This window comes from Emydura macquarii, unplaced genomic scaffold (assembly GCF_026122565.2).
Source record: "Emydura macquarii macquarii isolate MOO-44397 ecotype Brisbane River unplaced genomic scaffold, CSIRO-AGI_Emac_v2 contig_554, whole genome shotgun sequence".
NCBI lineage: Eukaryota > Metazoa > Chordata > Testudines > Chelidae > Emydura > Emydura macquarii.
The window spans coordinates 3829040-3843304 of NW_027130691.1; the positions used below are offsets into that span (position 1 = coordinate 3829040).

Below are 14265 nucleotides of genomic sequence, written 5' to 3' on the forward strand. Positions count from 1 at the left end.
CAGGTACCAGAGAGTCCAAAAATGAGAGTGGTTTTTTCTGAAAAGGGCCACTGCATTAGTGTGGGCTTTGCGCTCAATATCTCTACAGTGTTACTGATCAATATGCAGGAGTTCCTCTCTGCAATCTGCCCAGCAACCCCCAACCCATCCATCCAGCCCTTGTGATTTTTTAGCTGTCCGGCTCGCCTCGACATCCTAAATAGAAGCAAATGATTTTGGTGGCGACTTCTGCTTAAACCTCAGAATGTCTCAGTGCCATGTCTGGAAAAAGCCGCCTTCAATGTATTTCTCCCCTGGGATTAAGACAGGAAATAGCCAGCATAGTTCTGGCAATAGGAAAGAGCTGCGTGGGAACAGCTGAGAGGCCATAGTACCGATTTCCTCTCCTTTTAGCCTGACCCGCCTGGTTTTCTGCGGGCTAGTAATGCTGGAGGGCAAAGGGCACATGTACACCCCGAGCGTCTGTGAATGGCGATTAGTCACTGTAGCAAGAAGGGACTCTTTCCAGGGAGAGAGCTTTTCAAAGGGATTTCTGCCTCTCCACGCGCTTTGTTTCGGTCCCAGTGTGGCTGCAGCACTTGTCAAATTAAAGGGGGAGCCAGCACAGCCGAGAGAAATGGTGCAAACAAATCAGCCCTTTTTCTACTCTCCAGGTTTTGGGCAGTGTTCCGTGCTCGGTTTCACCCGTGGGGCACCCCCATCCGCCCACTGGCATGAAGGGGGGCTTCACCCCAGTATAACTGAGAGCTGACACTGGCCCTCGGCATGTGAACGGTGTTCTTTGGGGACCCCTGTGGGCAGGGTCTGCGCCCAGCCCACACCTACAGCCTCCTCCACCTGCAATTCTGCTGCAGCCACAGCTGGAATGATGAACTGGGGCCCAGTTTTACAATGAGCTATGTGTCTGGGGAGCATTGCAGGCCTGGACCTTAAGGGCTCAGGCCCAGATCCTCAGAGGCACTGAGGCTCCTAACCTCCATAGGTGAGAGGCTCCGGGCCTCAGCCTCCATCCCACTGCCAAACATTTCACCGGCAGATGTCAAAACTCTGCACGTCGCGAGCTGGAGCCAAACGCCTGCCCCGCTCCCGGTGGCTTGCAGAAGTATCTGGACCTGTCCTTTGTCTGACTGCAGAGCTACACATCAACAAAGCTGTCTGGTTCCGGAGTCAATGTGTGCAGAGTTTGCGGTTATCTGGCGTACAGTGCAAAGCCCAGAGGAAGGAGGGGGAAGGGGAATTACTGAGGGTTGTATAGCTAGGAGCCGTGGGATGCAATTACTAAAACTTTGACTGGAAAGCGCAAGATAAGCTCCCTGGAGGTAAGCTCTACTGGACTGTGGAGTCACCACTTAAGTGACGAAGATAGGACGACCCCGCCGCTTAGGATAACTAAACTGGACTGCACAGAACCCTGGCACGCAGGGACCATCCGGAGCCCCCACCCTCACCCCAGGAGGTGGAGTAGATGGGAGGTAATCAGCCTTTGCCACCTCTAATTACTATGGGCTTCAGATGTGGACAATAATGAATGCCAGGAAGCTATGAAAGGAGCTGCTCACACCCTTTGCCCTATGATGAGGGTTTAATGGGGCCAGAAACAAGACCCTAAACCGCACCTGAGCCAGCAGATTTTGGCTTCTGTTGCATCCACCGCGCAGGCGTGGGTAGGTGGACAGGAGCTGCAGGCTTTGGCAGCTGGAAGATACAGAAGAGTTCGGTGATATTCACAATTCAGCTCCGGTATTATAAGTAAGGAGGAGTTTTTGAAAAGTCCTTTTATCGCTGCAAAGACGTAGCTCCTTCCTGCCACCCCAGGCTTCCCTGGTTTGGATAAACTAGAAGCCGGAGGCTTAAGCAACTGTTGCAAAACGCAACGCTTTCCTTGTTGGACCATTGCTAGGAGTGTGTGGGGTGGGGGCAGTGGGTGCAAGCTGCAGTGAGATGGCTTTTTGAAGGGTGGTACAAAAGCTTTCCCTTGGTGTTAACCCCCCCCCCCCTCTCACACCTGTGTTTAAATAGCACTTATTTGGAGCGAATTGCGTTTGCTTTAATAGACAGCTAGCCCACAATTAAATGGTGAATAGTCAAAATGTTCTTCGTACCCTTCTCTGTGTCATGCCAAAGAAAACAGACCAAGGCCACCTCCACCAGCACCATCCCCTGACCTACTTTCCCTGCCTCGTTACATTCTGTCTGTTTTAGTTCAAGGCTTTTGCTGCAAATCAGAGTTCTCCCCCCACCTTTCAAACCTCCGTTCTGCCATAGGCCTCTCACTGCACTGCTCTGATCATTGAATTTAAAGTAGAGCCTCTTCTAATAGGGGAGCTCTCAAACTCGTCTCTGCCAGTCACCCTACCACCGGGCTGTGTTTAGCGACATGATTACCCCAGGCCCACAATTCTTTGTGATCATCTCCCACAACAATTTGCACCCGTGGCCTGCAATCCTTTGCACCTGCTTGTTTTCAAACATGGGGGTGGGTGCTGGGTTTTGAGTGAGGCTGGCAGAATGCTGGGTGTTAGGATTGAGGGAGTTTTAGGTGTGCATGTCTTGGGTGGTGTTGGCCTCCTAGCTGATTTTTTTTTTTTTTTTTTTTGGGGTAGGGGGATATTTGGCCTGTGACCCCCCTGGACGCATGGTGACCCACCAGTGTTCACAACCCCAAAGTTAAGAACTGGGATTGGGTTGTGCCTTTAAGAACAGCCTTAGCCAAGAGAGGGAAAAGATGGCTTTAAGCAATTTGGATCCCTCACAGTATAAAACACACCCTGGAATCGAATGCTGCAAGGCAATACGGGAGAGCGAGGGCAGGAAAAGATTGTGCCAACTTCCAGTGCCCAACGTTTGAGCCTGTAGAAATTATCAAAGGCTGACGCCATGTCACCGGGGACCAGAGAAACTGCAAAAAACAAAACCCTGGCAGCATTTAGCACATAAAGTGCCTCCATTTTTGCATTAACCAGTTACCATGAGGAAATCTGGCAAGACGTAATGTAGCTCCCATCTATCAGCGCCCAGCTTTGATTACACAGAGTGGAAGTGAAAGATGACACGTTCGCTTATGGACACAGCATAGAAGCGAGGTCTGGCAAAAGGCGATGGAGCAGGGCTGAGCTTTTTGGTAAGTTTTCTGTGCTCTGGGGATCCGGAGTAACATCCTTTGCTCTGTATTTGTGGGTGTTTCCCCTGTCTTGAAACTGGAGGGCTCTGATAAATGCATTGGGACGTTGCTTAGTTTCACTGCAACTCCTGCTAGTGCTGTTGTATCTTGTACCTCCTGTGATTCACACAGCACTGGTCTTCAGTGGGGGGCCTGCTCCTTCACCCACTGATGGAGATGGCAAAATGCTAACCCAGACGTTTGGCAGTGGGCATGAGGGCGCAGTGGGTGCGGTAGCAGCTAAAACAGCTTGACTCCTAATTGAATCCAGCGCAGGCTTAGGGCACCCACCGGGGCCTGTGGCGCTTTGGAGACCAGGTGGAGAGGGCAGGACTGGTGGTGGTGCCTGGGCAGCTGGCAGATCTGGGGGAGAGGAGAATTGATGTGGGGCAGAAACAATTTGGGGCTGAGGGCAGAATTAATCTTGGGGCTGGAGGACAGGCAGATGTGGGGGCTGAACTGATGTGGAGTCTGGGGGCACATTTAAACTGGGGTTGTGGGGAAAAGAAGTGATGTGGGAGGCAGAACTGAATGGAGGCTCTGGGGGATGATATGGCTTTATGGGGGGAGAACTGATCTGTTGGGCTCTGGGGGCAGGCAGACTTGATGGGGAACTCTGAGGGGCAGAACTGATGTAGGGGGCGCTGTGTGGGGGAGAAGTGATGTTGGGGGCTGGGGACCAGAACCGATGTGGGGCTGAGAATTGATGTGGGCGGGGTAGAACAGACGCGTGCGGGGGCTGGGGCAGGAATGATGTGGGGGAAGAACCACTATCAGGGTTGGGAGGGGGGCATTTGCTGGGGTGGGGCAGACGTTGGGGGTCGAGGACGCATAATGAGTTAGCACTTGGGGAGCAGTTGGAAGCTCTGTGTCGCTTGGCAGCAGGGAGAGCTGAAGCAGGAGCCAAGATCACCTTTTCCACTAAAATGGGGAGTGGGCGACGTGGACAGTGATTCCCACATGCTGCTTTTCTAGGGCGGTCGGTACAAATGGCTCAGCAGAAGGACTCGGGGGGGGGGGGGGTAAGCCCAGGTCCCAAGCATATTTTTTTTGGGCCCAGTACAAACTTGTACCACGGGCCCCCTCCCACACACACACACACAACACAATCCCTCATCCCAGACATACAATCTCATGAGCCGTGAAGAATGTTTTCCTCATGGTAATGGGAGTTGCAGCCTGGGCCGGGCCCCCGCAGGGCCCCGATAAAATGTACCCTTTCCCCTCCTCACGTGGGGGCCCTGGGGAAGCCATGTGGCAGCACTTGCCATGATACTCCATTGATAATCGCTCATTCCAGCCACCTGCTGCAAACAACTTTACCAAGTGGAAGCCAGAGGGGGGAAGCCAGGAGGCCAGGCTGTGGGTGTGGGGTGCGTTTGCAGCTTGAAGGACACGGGAGGTCCCTGCCCCTTGAAAGGCTCAGGCCCTGGGAGAACGGCCTGCAGCCAGGCACTGGCTGTGCCACGCGGATGTATAACAGATTGTGTGTATGGGTGGGGGGGACCCCAAGCACAAACACAGCCCAGCCAGGGGGATAGCCGGCACAGGTGCTGGGAGTAGAGGTGCTGGGGGGTGGTGTTGTGTCCCCTGGTTTGAAGTAGGAATAACAACCCAAATACATGGCTTCCACCCTCAGCACCCCCACTATGAAAAGTGTTCCAGCACCACACATAGCCAGGAGAGGCAGAGGCAGGCCACGCCCCTCCTATGTACGTGCCCTCATTAGCTCCGCCTCTCTGACATCATGCACAGGGAGGCAGTGGGGCAGGTCCCTTCGAGAAACATGTCGAAGACACAGGTGGGCTCAGTTTGGAGTCCACGCTCGACTCCTGCACGTGCCCTCGCGCCAGTGTGGGCAGGAGCAGGGGTACAGGTCCTGGCGTAGTCAACGCCAGCCTACGGGAGCTGGGCTGAGTTTGGTGGCTCTTGCCTCCCAGGATCCTTCCCCTAAGAGGCTTTCTCTCCTGTTCCCCCCCCACACCCCTCCCATGAACAGCCTCAGCACCTGCGGGAGTAATGGGCCAGCACCCTTTTTCTGCATGAGCTTGGAGAAGGAACGTGTTTGTTGTAGGAGCCCGTTCCCCACTCCCTTCATGCCCTGTGCATTGGCTGTAGGATACAGAAAGGAGGGATGTGTACTATTTGATAGAAAGCCCGCTTTCTTCCTTGATTTAATGCTGCCTATAGGCAAACGTGCTGTTCCTGCCCTAAAACAGGCTTACAAAGCAGCTGGAGTAACGCCAGCCTCCCAGAGTCAAAACACATGAGACAAGGCCCCACCAAACAAGGATTTATGAATAAAATGTGTTTTTAATTTGCCTCTTTAGGTTGGGAGGGAACCAGAATTTCCTTCCCGTGAAAAATTTTGCATTTTCAAATCAGAATGGAAAGTCAGAAGCAACGTTTTCCGAAGGAAGGAAACAAACAAAATAAAAGAACCCAAAAATTCCAGGAGCCATGTGACCAGCCGGCCGGCCTGCCTGCCTGCTAGGTGGGCTGGCCTGTCAGGGAACCTGAAAGCCCAGAGACGGCTTGCTAGCTTCCTGGCCCCCTCACTGTCAGTCCATGGTACTGGGCAGCCTGGAGAGGGAGGCAGCTGGAGAGCTGGTCTGCCCACTTCCCCATCAGCTGGGAGAGCCCAGGCTAACCAGCAACCTGTGGGAAGCCTGAGAGTCGCAGTTCCCAAGCTTCCTGCCAGGTGGACTGCTCGGAGCCTGTGCAAGCTGAATTCAGCCTCTTGGTGCAGATGCATTCTGATATGTTTAACGCTCACATACTTCTTCCCCCACAAGACCCCTACCTCATTCAGTGCAGAGGATGGATGGTGCTCACTTAACGAGCATCTATTCAATGTTCTGTTGTTCAGGGTGTGGCTTTGTGCTTTATTTACTGCTTAGCATCCACACTCTGCTCTGAACAATTAATTTTCTCATGGGCTTTCCTACAGCCTCATCACTATAGTATGTGAATGCTTTACAAATATTTATTTTCACAACAATCATGTAAGAGGGGGCATTGTCCCCATTTTACAGAAGGGGAACAGAGGCGCCAAGGTTAAGGTCACTAAGCTTGGATGGCCAATGTAAGTTGTCTAGGACCTGAGTGATCACATAATGAGACTGTAATGCATATGGTGAACGAATTAAGATTCCATAGGCAACCTTAACTCTGGACTTTCCTAACTTTTGATTGGTGGCCTTTGCATCCTTAACGTAGGGGCTTTTTTATATGTAGTAAGTTTCCAGGAGTTAGGATTTTAAACAATACAAGAGATAATTGAGGAGGTCTCTAATACCAAGGAGTAGGAATTCTATAATTAGGTGTCATTTTGAAAATGAAGAATTGCAGGTGCTGAAACAAAACCTTCTGTAAATTTCTAAACTACTTAAGCCGAAGCTCTATGGTATCCTACAGGATGAACAGTGCTGTGTAATGCAAGTTCAAAGCATATCAAGAAGTGCATGTTTTCCAGGGTGTTTATTTTAGAGGAAAGATGTTTCCATTTTCATTTTGTGGAGATTGTACACTATAGAGCTATATTATACACTGCATAAGATCATTCTTCCAGCCCATTGCTAAATCTCTATGAATCTCTCCGCTGGTTCCCCTTGCTCTATTAAAAACAACCTCCCCACCTCATCTCTCTCATTCGCGATCCAAATTTTATCTCCTGCCTCTAACTGGCCAATGGTGCCTGCCTCCACTGCCCACTTGTTCATTTTTTCAAACATGTGCCTTCATGCTTTCCCCCATGCTGGCCTTGTGTTTGGAAATAGCTCCCTATAAACCTTCACAAAACTACCTCATTCTTCAAATCCCACCTGAGCTGTAATGCCTACAAATATCCCTTAACAGGGCACTGGAACCACTTCATATCATGCTGACCCACATTGTCTCACAGTTTGCTTGTATTCCCCTAACTGTATGCCTCTATTGTCCATCCTATACTTTGGGGCAGGGATGGTTTTTGTTCTGTTTGTACAGCGCCTAGCAAAATGGGGTCCTGGGCCCCCTTGTAATAAATAAATAATCCTCATAGTTAATGGAGGCTCTCTGTGTATCCAGCATGAAAAAGAGCATTCAGGAACTCACTGCATACAAGCTAACTTTGTATGAAAACTAGAGACATTGTATTGTGGCCACTGATACCTGCACGAGGTACCCATCGTATACGTAGCAAAGTCACGCCTTTACAAAGTAGACCGCTTTTCCTCCATCAGATTGTCATCCAAGAAGTAAGGACCAAAGGGGCAGCGTGGCTAGCTTTCTACTTGTTTCAAGTCAGACGCTATGAAAGTCCTAGAGAGTGAAGTGTTTCCTTGAAGTCAGTTGTAGGACCCTTTTTCTGAACCCTGTCAGTTTCAATTGGACTTTATTAAGGCCTTTGAGAACTTTAATTATAGGAAATGAGAACTATATGGAGAGTTTTGTTTATTCCCTACATTTAGATTGCTAGTCTAGAAGCAACAACCCCTATCATCCCACACAAGAATGTCTCACTTGAAAACTCAGACATGAATCCACAATAGGAGACCCCCAAACTTTTGGTAGACCCTACCACTTACATGTGGCCTAGTGTTCAAAGTTCCCCCTCCCTCACATTTGGTACCCCTTGTTTAAATGACTACAATACACTTATGGTGAAAGTGGTACCTGAACTGGAAAAATCAGAATTTTGTGCTTGTCTATTAACAGCTTTATGAAGGTACTGCCCTCTAGTGGCCATTGCCTGCCCTTTCATTTCAGTTTGTGGTTGGTAAAGGCCATAGGATGAAATGGTGTTTTTAAAAGGGGCCTCTAGACAGATATCTCCTAAATTTTGAAATATTGGGAGCCAAACTGCAGGGTGGATGGATATGAATGCCCCATTACAGGTATCTAAGAATCAAAGAGCGAATTGGACTTCCAACACAATTGTACTCAACAGGAATTACCATAGACGGTTTAATATATATTATGCATATAATAACATAATAATAATAGCATATGCAATAAAACTGATCTGCAATTTCTTGCAAACATTCAGACCAAGGCAAAAAAGCTTTCCAATATAACCCTCTTCTGTACAAAACTTTAAGCAAAACTATACATTCAGTCTATGACTTTCAGCCCTTCCAACATTTGAAACCTGAGGATTTTAATTGCTGAAAACTCAACTGGCACACTCAGAACTCAGTAACTGACTCCCTCACCCATACACTTCATATGAAATCAAGATAGGACAGTAGTTTGTGCTGGAATAAGCTCAAAAAAGGTTCCAGTAATTTGAGCATTGCAACGGTGGTTTAATATACATGGAACAGTGAAACATTGTGCGTATCTTATGTGCGTATCTTACAGCTTCATTTAGTACTGCACTGGTTTTCTCATCTCTAACATCTAAAGTAATTGCACTGTAAATTTAAATGGAATGAGACAGCAAGTTTTACGGTCTCACACATATTTTAGGCTTTGACTGCTTTCTTCTCTGGTTCTTCTTTCTTAGGATCCTGTTTCAACTTGTAATCTGCCAGGGCAGCCTTGATTGCATCTTCAGCCAGCACTGAAAAGCAAAAGTGAGAAAGCGTTGAAGCTTGTTTGTAAGTGAGGAGGAGGAGGAGAAGGGGGGGCGGGGGAGGAAGAGAGGAAATTATCCACTTTCTCAAAAAACAGAAGATGCTTCTTCATCAGGTACACCGTAAGACAATGCAGCAGGGAGACTGGCAGAAATAGAGAAGGCTAGGAGTTCCTGCAGGTCACAACTGAGAACATGAGGACTGCTTTTGCAGCAAAGCTTGCCCAGCTCCTGCCTGCACTATTCTGTAGTTCAGAGAATGCTCTTAATTTTCTTTCAGGAATTAACTGAAGTTTTAGACATATCTTCCTCCCCCCATTTGCCAACCAACTGCACATTTAACTTATTCAACGTTCTTAATCTGTGTTATGTTCCTTTCAAGGGAGCCAACAAAGTAGTTGTTTAAATTAAAAAAAAACAAAAAAAAAACCCTTCACTACATAATGCAAAAGATGGCATAGGTCCTGTTTTTTAAAGTGGAGGTTTCTGCTTTACCTTAGCATCAGAAATGTCAACTCTGATCTTCCTTTGTTTCTGAACTCACTCCTACATTGAAGGGAAAAGGGTACTGAATCTTTAAAATGTCTATGACTAATATTTTGGAGAAAGGAAAACTAGTCAGACAAGACTTTCCTTCTGATTAAATGCTCAACTTTCATTTTTTGGCACTTTGTCACTTAATTAGTTCTCTAGACACCACAGACTCTTCTAGATGAAAGAAAGATCTGGTTTCTAATGTAAAAATAAAAGCAGAAAGTCTTCCAGGCCTTTATTATACATCCCAGAGCAGCCAAACCTGGATTTGTTTCTTTTGCAGGTCACCTTTAAAAACAGATCAGTAGAACTTCACTTGGGAGAAACTTATGGCAGATTCAAGAGACAGGTAACATTAGGTCAGTGGTTCTCAAACTTTTTGTATTGGCGACCCTTTCACAAAGCAAGCCTGAGCGCGATCCCCCTTGTAAATAAAAAACGTGTTTTATATTTAACTTTTAAATGCTAAATTTATAGTCCTACTGTTTAAAATTAATTTACTTTTTCCTCACTGCTTTTAAATTAAGACAAACACATTTTTGTCAAATTGTTGTAAGCAGAAAAGTTGTTTTTTTTTTAAATAGTTACTGGTTAATATTTGGGGGGGGGGGGGTATGAAGAAACTTTGTCAATATCACTTTTCACAGCATTCTTAGCACCACCCTTACTTCTGCGCTGCCTTCAGAGTTGGGCAGCTCACAACCCTCAGTTTGAGAACCACTGCACTAGGTGCATCCTGACACACCCACGTAAGTCCTCTGCAAATACGTAGAAATCCCAATGAATAATACCTCTAGAATCAAATTGCAGTAAGTTATACATGTTTCTGGGCTAGGTCAAACATAGATTTTAATTTTTAGAATAGTTTTAGTGTTTACATCTGTATTTAACTTGTGACTTACTAGAACAGTGTAGTTTAACTGGAGGAAGGCAGAGTTCTTTAGCAATATCAGTATTTTTGATCTTCAAGGCTTCGTCAACCTGAAATTTATAAACCTGTTAATATACAGTTATGGCTGCTTGTCACCAGCCGCCTGATGAGGTATACACGTGCCACAAATTTGTGAAAGGGGTATTTTGAGGATTAGTTTTCAGGATGGGGGTTCAGAGAAACATGGAAGAATTATTTCATTATACTCAGTGATAGTGCTAAAGTATTTTAAAGGATTGTGTATAAACAAATTGACATGTCAACATCTTTCCCATTCTCCTTCCATCCCAAGATACCAGATTTAAGGAAAAGGTTTTCAAATGAACAGTGATAGATGACCGAAGTCAAGGCATACGCTAGTGTAGTAGGCTGTGACCCTACAAGGAACCTGTAATGGCAGTTTGTGCATTTACATCTGTACTGCACTATGTGAATAAGACTGACAACTTGATGTTTTAGACTGATAGGAAAAGGACAGGTAGAAACCAAAAAAAAACCCCAAAAAACAAACCCCACAAGAGCTTCTCATTTGTTGGGAGAATTACGGTGTTTGTGCAGAAGAGAACATTTCCTGCTACATAAGCCATAACCATTCTGAAAAGTCATCAAGCTACCCAAGTAAGGTCTGTCTTGCCAGAAATGGAAATTAAAACTAGTGAAATAGAAGAGTCAAATTCCACTGATAGGGATGGGGAAAAGATTCTTAATCCCCCTCATTCTAGAAAAAAAATTCACACCAGGTAACATGGAAACTCCATACTATGCTTTTCAGATAGTTGTGTTCCACATGGTCTCTGATAATGGATGGTGTAGCATTAATAGCAACCTCTGAGACTACTACCATCTCCTATCATCTGCTCTGTCCTAGGTGCGAAGTCAGTTTTACCGTTTTTCCTTTGATCCATTCTGTGGCCAATGAGCTTGAGGCAATTGCTGATCCACAGCCAAATGTTTTGAATCTTGCATCCACAATTTTTCCATTTTTATCCACTTCAATCTGCAAGAGTTTCAATGACATCACTTTGGTTTATATCACAGTCTTGTTCTAAAACAACTAAAGAGAATTCAACTGGATAAAGATTTAAATTGAGCCTAGTAACAGAGAAGTCAGGGGCAAGATTCCCCTCCCACTGGTGTCCATGGAGCAGGACAGGGCCTATGACTAAGGCAAGGAATGTTGTAGAAAGCACTTACATTTTAGTTCTAGAAATAGAAAGTCATTTTATTAATGGTTTAAGCCTACAGTTACTGGTAGTCTTCAGAGGTCATAATCCACTTGAAAACTACTTAGTTACAAAAGGTATGTTAAAAGTAGTCTGCAAGTCTGACCACCTGCCCCTGAACCCACCTGGTTCTTTGTGTTTTTACCAGAACATTTTTTTTTTTTAAATTTTTTTTTAAAAGGAAAATCTTCTGCCTCATGTTGTGTGAAGAACCCACGAAAATGATAATGGGGAAAATGACAATACAGGGGAAACAGTGAAAACGAGCATGCACAAAGTGCTATCGGATGCATACACGAGATAGAAAACTTTCTCTAGCATCAGATACCAGTCACATTAAATCAGAATTCTCTGACAGACCATACTCAGGTGGTTCTCATTTAAGACTAACAAGTTCATATTCCGTAGCTTTCCATTGTGTAGCGTCACTTGCACATCTCACTATTCTTCCTTGCAAACCCCTGATGATTGTCAACACAACCATGTTGTGGTCCATTGTGCTAAAGTTTTTTCCTCAGTAAATAAACTATATATAGAACTTATCAGGTCATTAAAACAACAACACAAGTCGCCTTCTTTTCAGCCCCACAGAAATAAGCAGGACGTGGTTATTGATCTGGAAGCTCACCTGTAGTTTCATCACGTCTCCACAGGCTGGAGCACCCACTAATCCAGTGCCCACGTTCTTCGCACCCTTATCCAGCGAGCCCACGTTCCTGGGGTTCTCGTAGTGATCCACCACCTGGTAGGGAATTGGAGCAGCCGTGACGAGGGGGTCTGCAGCTCCTGGCCGGGGAAGCGCTCACAAAAGGCTGCACGCTTTGAAACAGGGCCTCGGGCACAGCTCAGGGCAGGGCAGGGCGCAGGGCTGCTCACCCCACAGCGGCCCCCTGCTCAAGGAGATGGGCTCACGGCCAGTGCAGGGCGGCTCATCAGCCCCACTGCCCCCCAGCAGCCAGGCCCCCTTCTCCTCTCCCACCCCCAAGCTCCCCTCACACCTCACAGGAGCCCACCCAACGTTATTCCCACTCCCCTCCCCTCAGGGCTACTCCCCGCCCCCCTGGATAATCCCATCCCCCCCCCACCTTCTTGTGATACCCCGCGGCGGGGCCCGCCAGCCCCGTAGGCCCGGCTCTCAGCAGAGCGGCAGTGGCCCGGCCCCCCGACATGGCCCTCAGCGCCGCCATCTTGGGAAGGAACCCCGCGCAGTTAGGCTTAGGACGGAGCGCGTGTACGTCACGTCCCCTCGGGCGGGCAGGCTCGCAGGTCGCGTGCCCGCCGGCCAATCACCTTTTGCCGGTTGCGCATGCGCGCGCGCGCCACTGGCGCGCTGGTGACGCTGCCTGCGTCACTAGGGCCGCGCGCGCGCGCGCGCATTGTTAGTTGTTGTTGCGCTGCCCGAGCCGAGCCCGGCCGGCTTTTGGCGCGGGGTCGCTGCTGGCGGCGGCGGCTGGGCCAGGCCTCCCGGGGGGCGGGTCCCGGGGTGTAGCGGGGTGCCTGCCGGTGCAGGACGCGCTGAGAGCGTCCCGCTGTTGGCATCCCCTCGGCCTGGGCCCCTCCCCGCCGGCTCAGGGCATGGCTGCCCCCGGGGAGCTCTGCCCGCGGCGGGGGGCGGTGGCTGGCCCCGAGGTGGGTCCCAGGGGCCCTGCCCTCCGCGCCCAGCAACGGATAAACCCCGCCCTCCACGTCCCCGCTGCGGGCAGAGCCGCGGGTTCCACCATAGCGGTCACCTTGGTGACCTGGCCGGCTGAGCAGAGCCAGGCGTTTGTGCCTTGCAGGCTCGGTTGCAATCCAGCCCACAGTCGGTGCATGTAAACTGAAGAGGTGCATGTAAACTAAGGAGCCAACACGTAGTGCATGTAAACTAAGGAGGTGTTCGATGGGCGGGGACCATATATAGGGCTGGAGAAAGACACAAACCCTGCAAAAGCTCCAGCTGATTGGGACAAATGCTAAGCAACATATCCTGGGCCTGGTTTTGGCACTGGCTCCCCAGTTACTTCAGAGCTCAGTTCAAAGTCTCTGGCCTGATGTTCTCAGAGCCCCCTCTAAAAGATTCACCCTAACAGCTACTGCCTGACAGATGATGATTGCCTCTCCTGCTGTTTATCCCAAGCCTGAATTTGTCCTGTAGAGCGTTGTAGTTTGACAACTAGCTGGTGAAGATTCACTACCAGAAAGCTAAATACAGTCAGATTTGACCATAGCTCTTTTGTGGGTCTGTTTTGTTGGCTACTTGCTGTCTTGTTTGGCTTTGGTGGGAGTGAGTACAAACAGCGGGATCAAGTGTTTTGATGAATTAATATGCCGGGTCCCCACACCTCCAAGATCTTGTTCGCACATGATGCATTGCTATTGTATCCTTTTTGTAGACAGCATCCTAAACACTGGTCGAACAGGATGGGGAGAGCTTTGCAAATAGTTATTTCTTCAGGTTCTTGCGAACAGTGCAGGGGGCAAGTGGGATAGGGGGAGATTTGCAAGTACAGTACACGGTACTATATTTAATGCCCAGGCAGGATCTCCAGGGCTGCGGCTGAGAGAACTTGATAACTACAGAAATAATTCTTTAATTTCTTGTGCAGTGGCCCCAGCGCCGTGGTACACCAGCCATGTTTACTGAATTGCCAGTTATAATAAGGAATCCTGCACTGATGGTGGGAGGATAGATGGGGATGGGGCAGAAGGGCCTGAGCCATTTGCCCTGGATTTTTGAGCTGAATGCTGATCAGAAAAAGCCCAGGCTGGCTTGGCTCGTCTTGAGCATGTGTTGGGCAGTGAGTGTTGCCACACACAATATGGCGGGGCGGCTAAGCCTGGGCCCTTCCCTCAGGTCCCAGGTGCCCAGGACCCGAGGAGA

The 14265-nt window shown here is 48.5% G+C and overlaps 1 protein-coding gene and 2 long non-coding RNA genes across 3 annotated transcripts; 2 read left to right on the top strand and 1 right to left on the bottom strand.

Moving 5' to 3' along the window:
- Positions 1-2914: 2914 nt before the first annotated feature.
- On the top strand, positions 2915-5891 carry LOC137147429 (uncharacterized). Its single transcript, XR_010918209.1, has 2 exons — positions 2915-3121; positions 5491-5891. It is a non-coding gene; the product is annotated as an uncharacterized lncRNA (long non-coding RNA).
- A 2202-nt stretch (positions 5892-8093) lies between these two features.
- Positions 8094-12646, bottom strand: ISCU (iron-sulfur cluster assembly enzyme). Its single transcript, XM_067539488.1, has 5 exons — positions 12491-12646; positions 12034-12147; positions 11069-11179; positions 10154-10232; positions 8094-8705 (listed from the first exon to the last, which is right to left on the bottom strand). Exons 1-5 carry the CDS (start codon positions 12590-12592, stop codon positions 8608-8610), a joined length of 504 nt encoding a protein of 167 aa, XP_067395589.1. The 5' UTR covers positions 12593-12646; the 3' UTR covers positions 8094-8607.
- Positions 12647-12805: 159 nt separating this feature from the next.
- Positions 12806-14260, top strand: LOC137147432 (uncharacterized). Its single transcript, XR_010918210.1, has 2 exons — positions 12806-13762; positions 13991-14260. It is a non-coding gene; the product is annotated as an uncharacterized lncRNA (long non-coding RNA).
- The last annotated feature ends 5 nt before the right edge of the window (positions 14261-14265 follow it).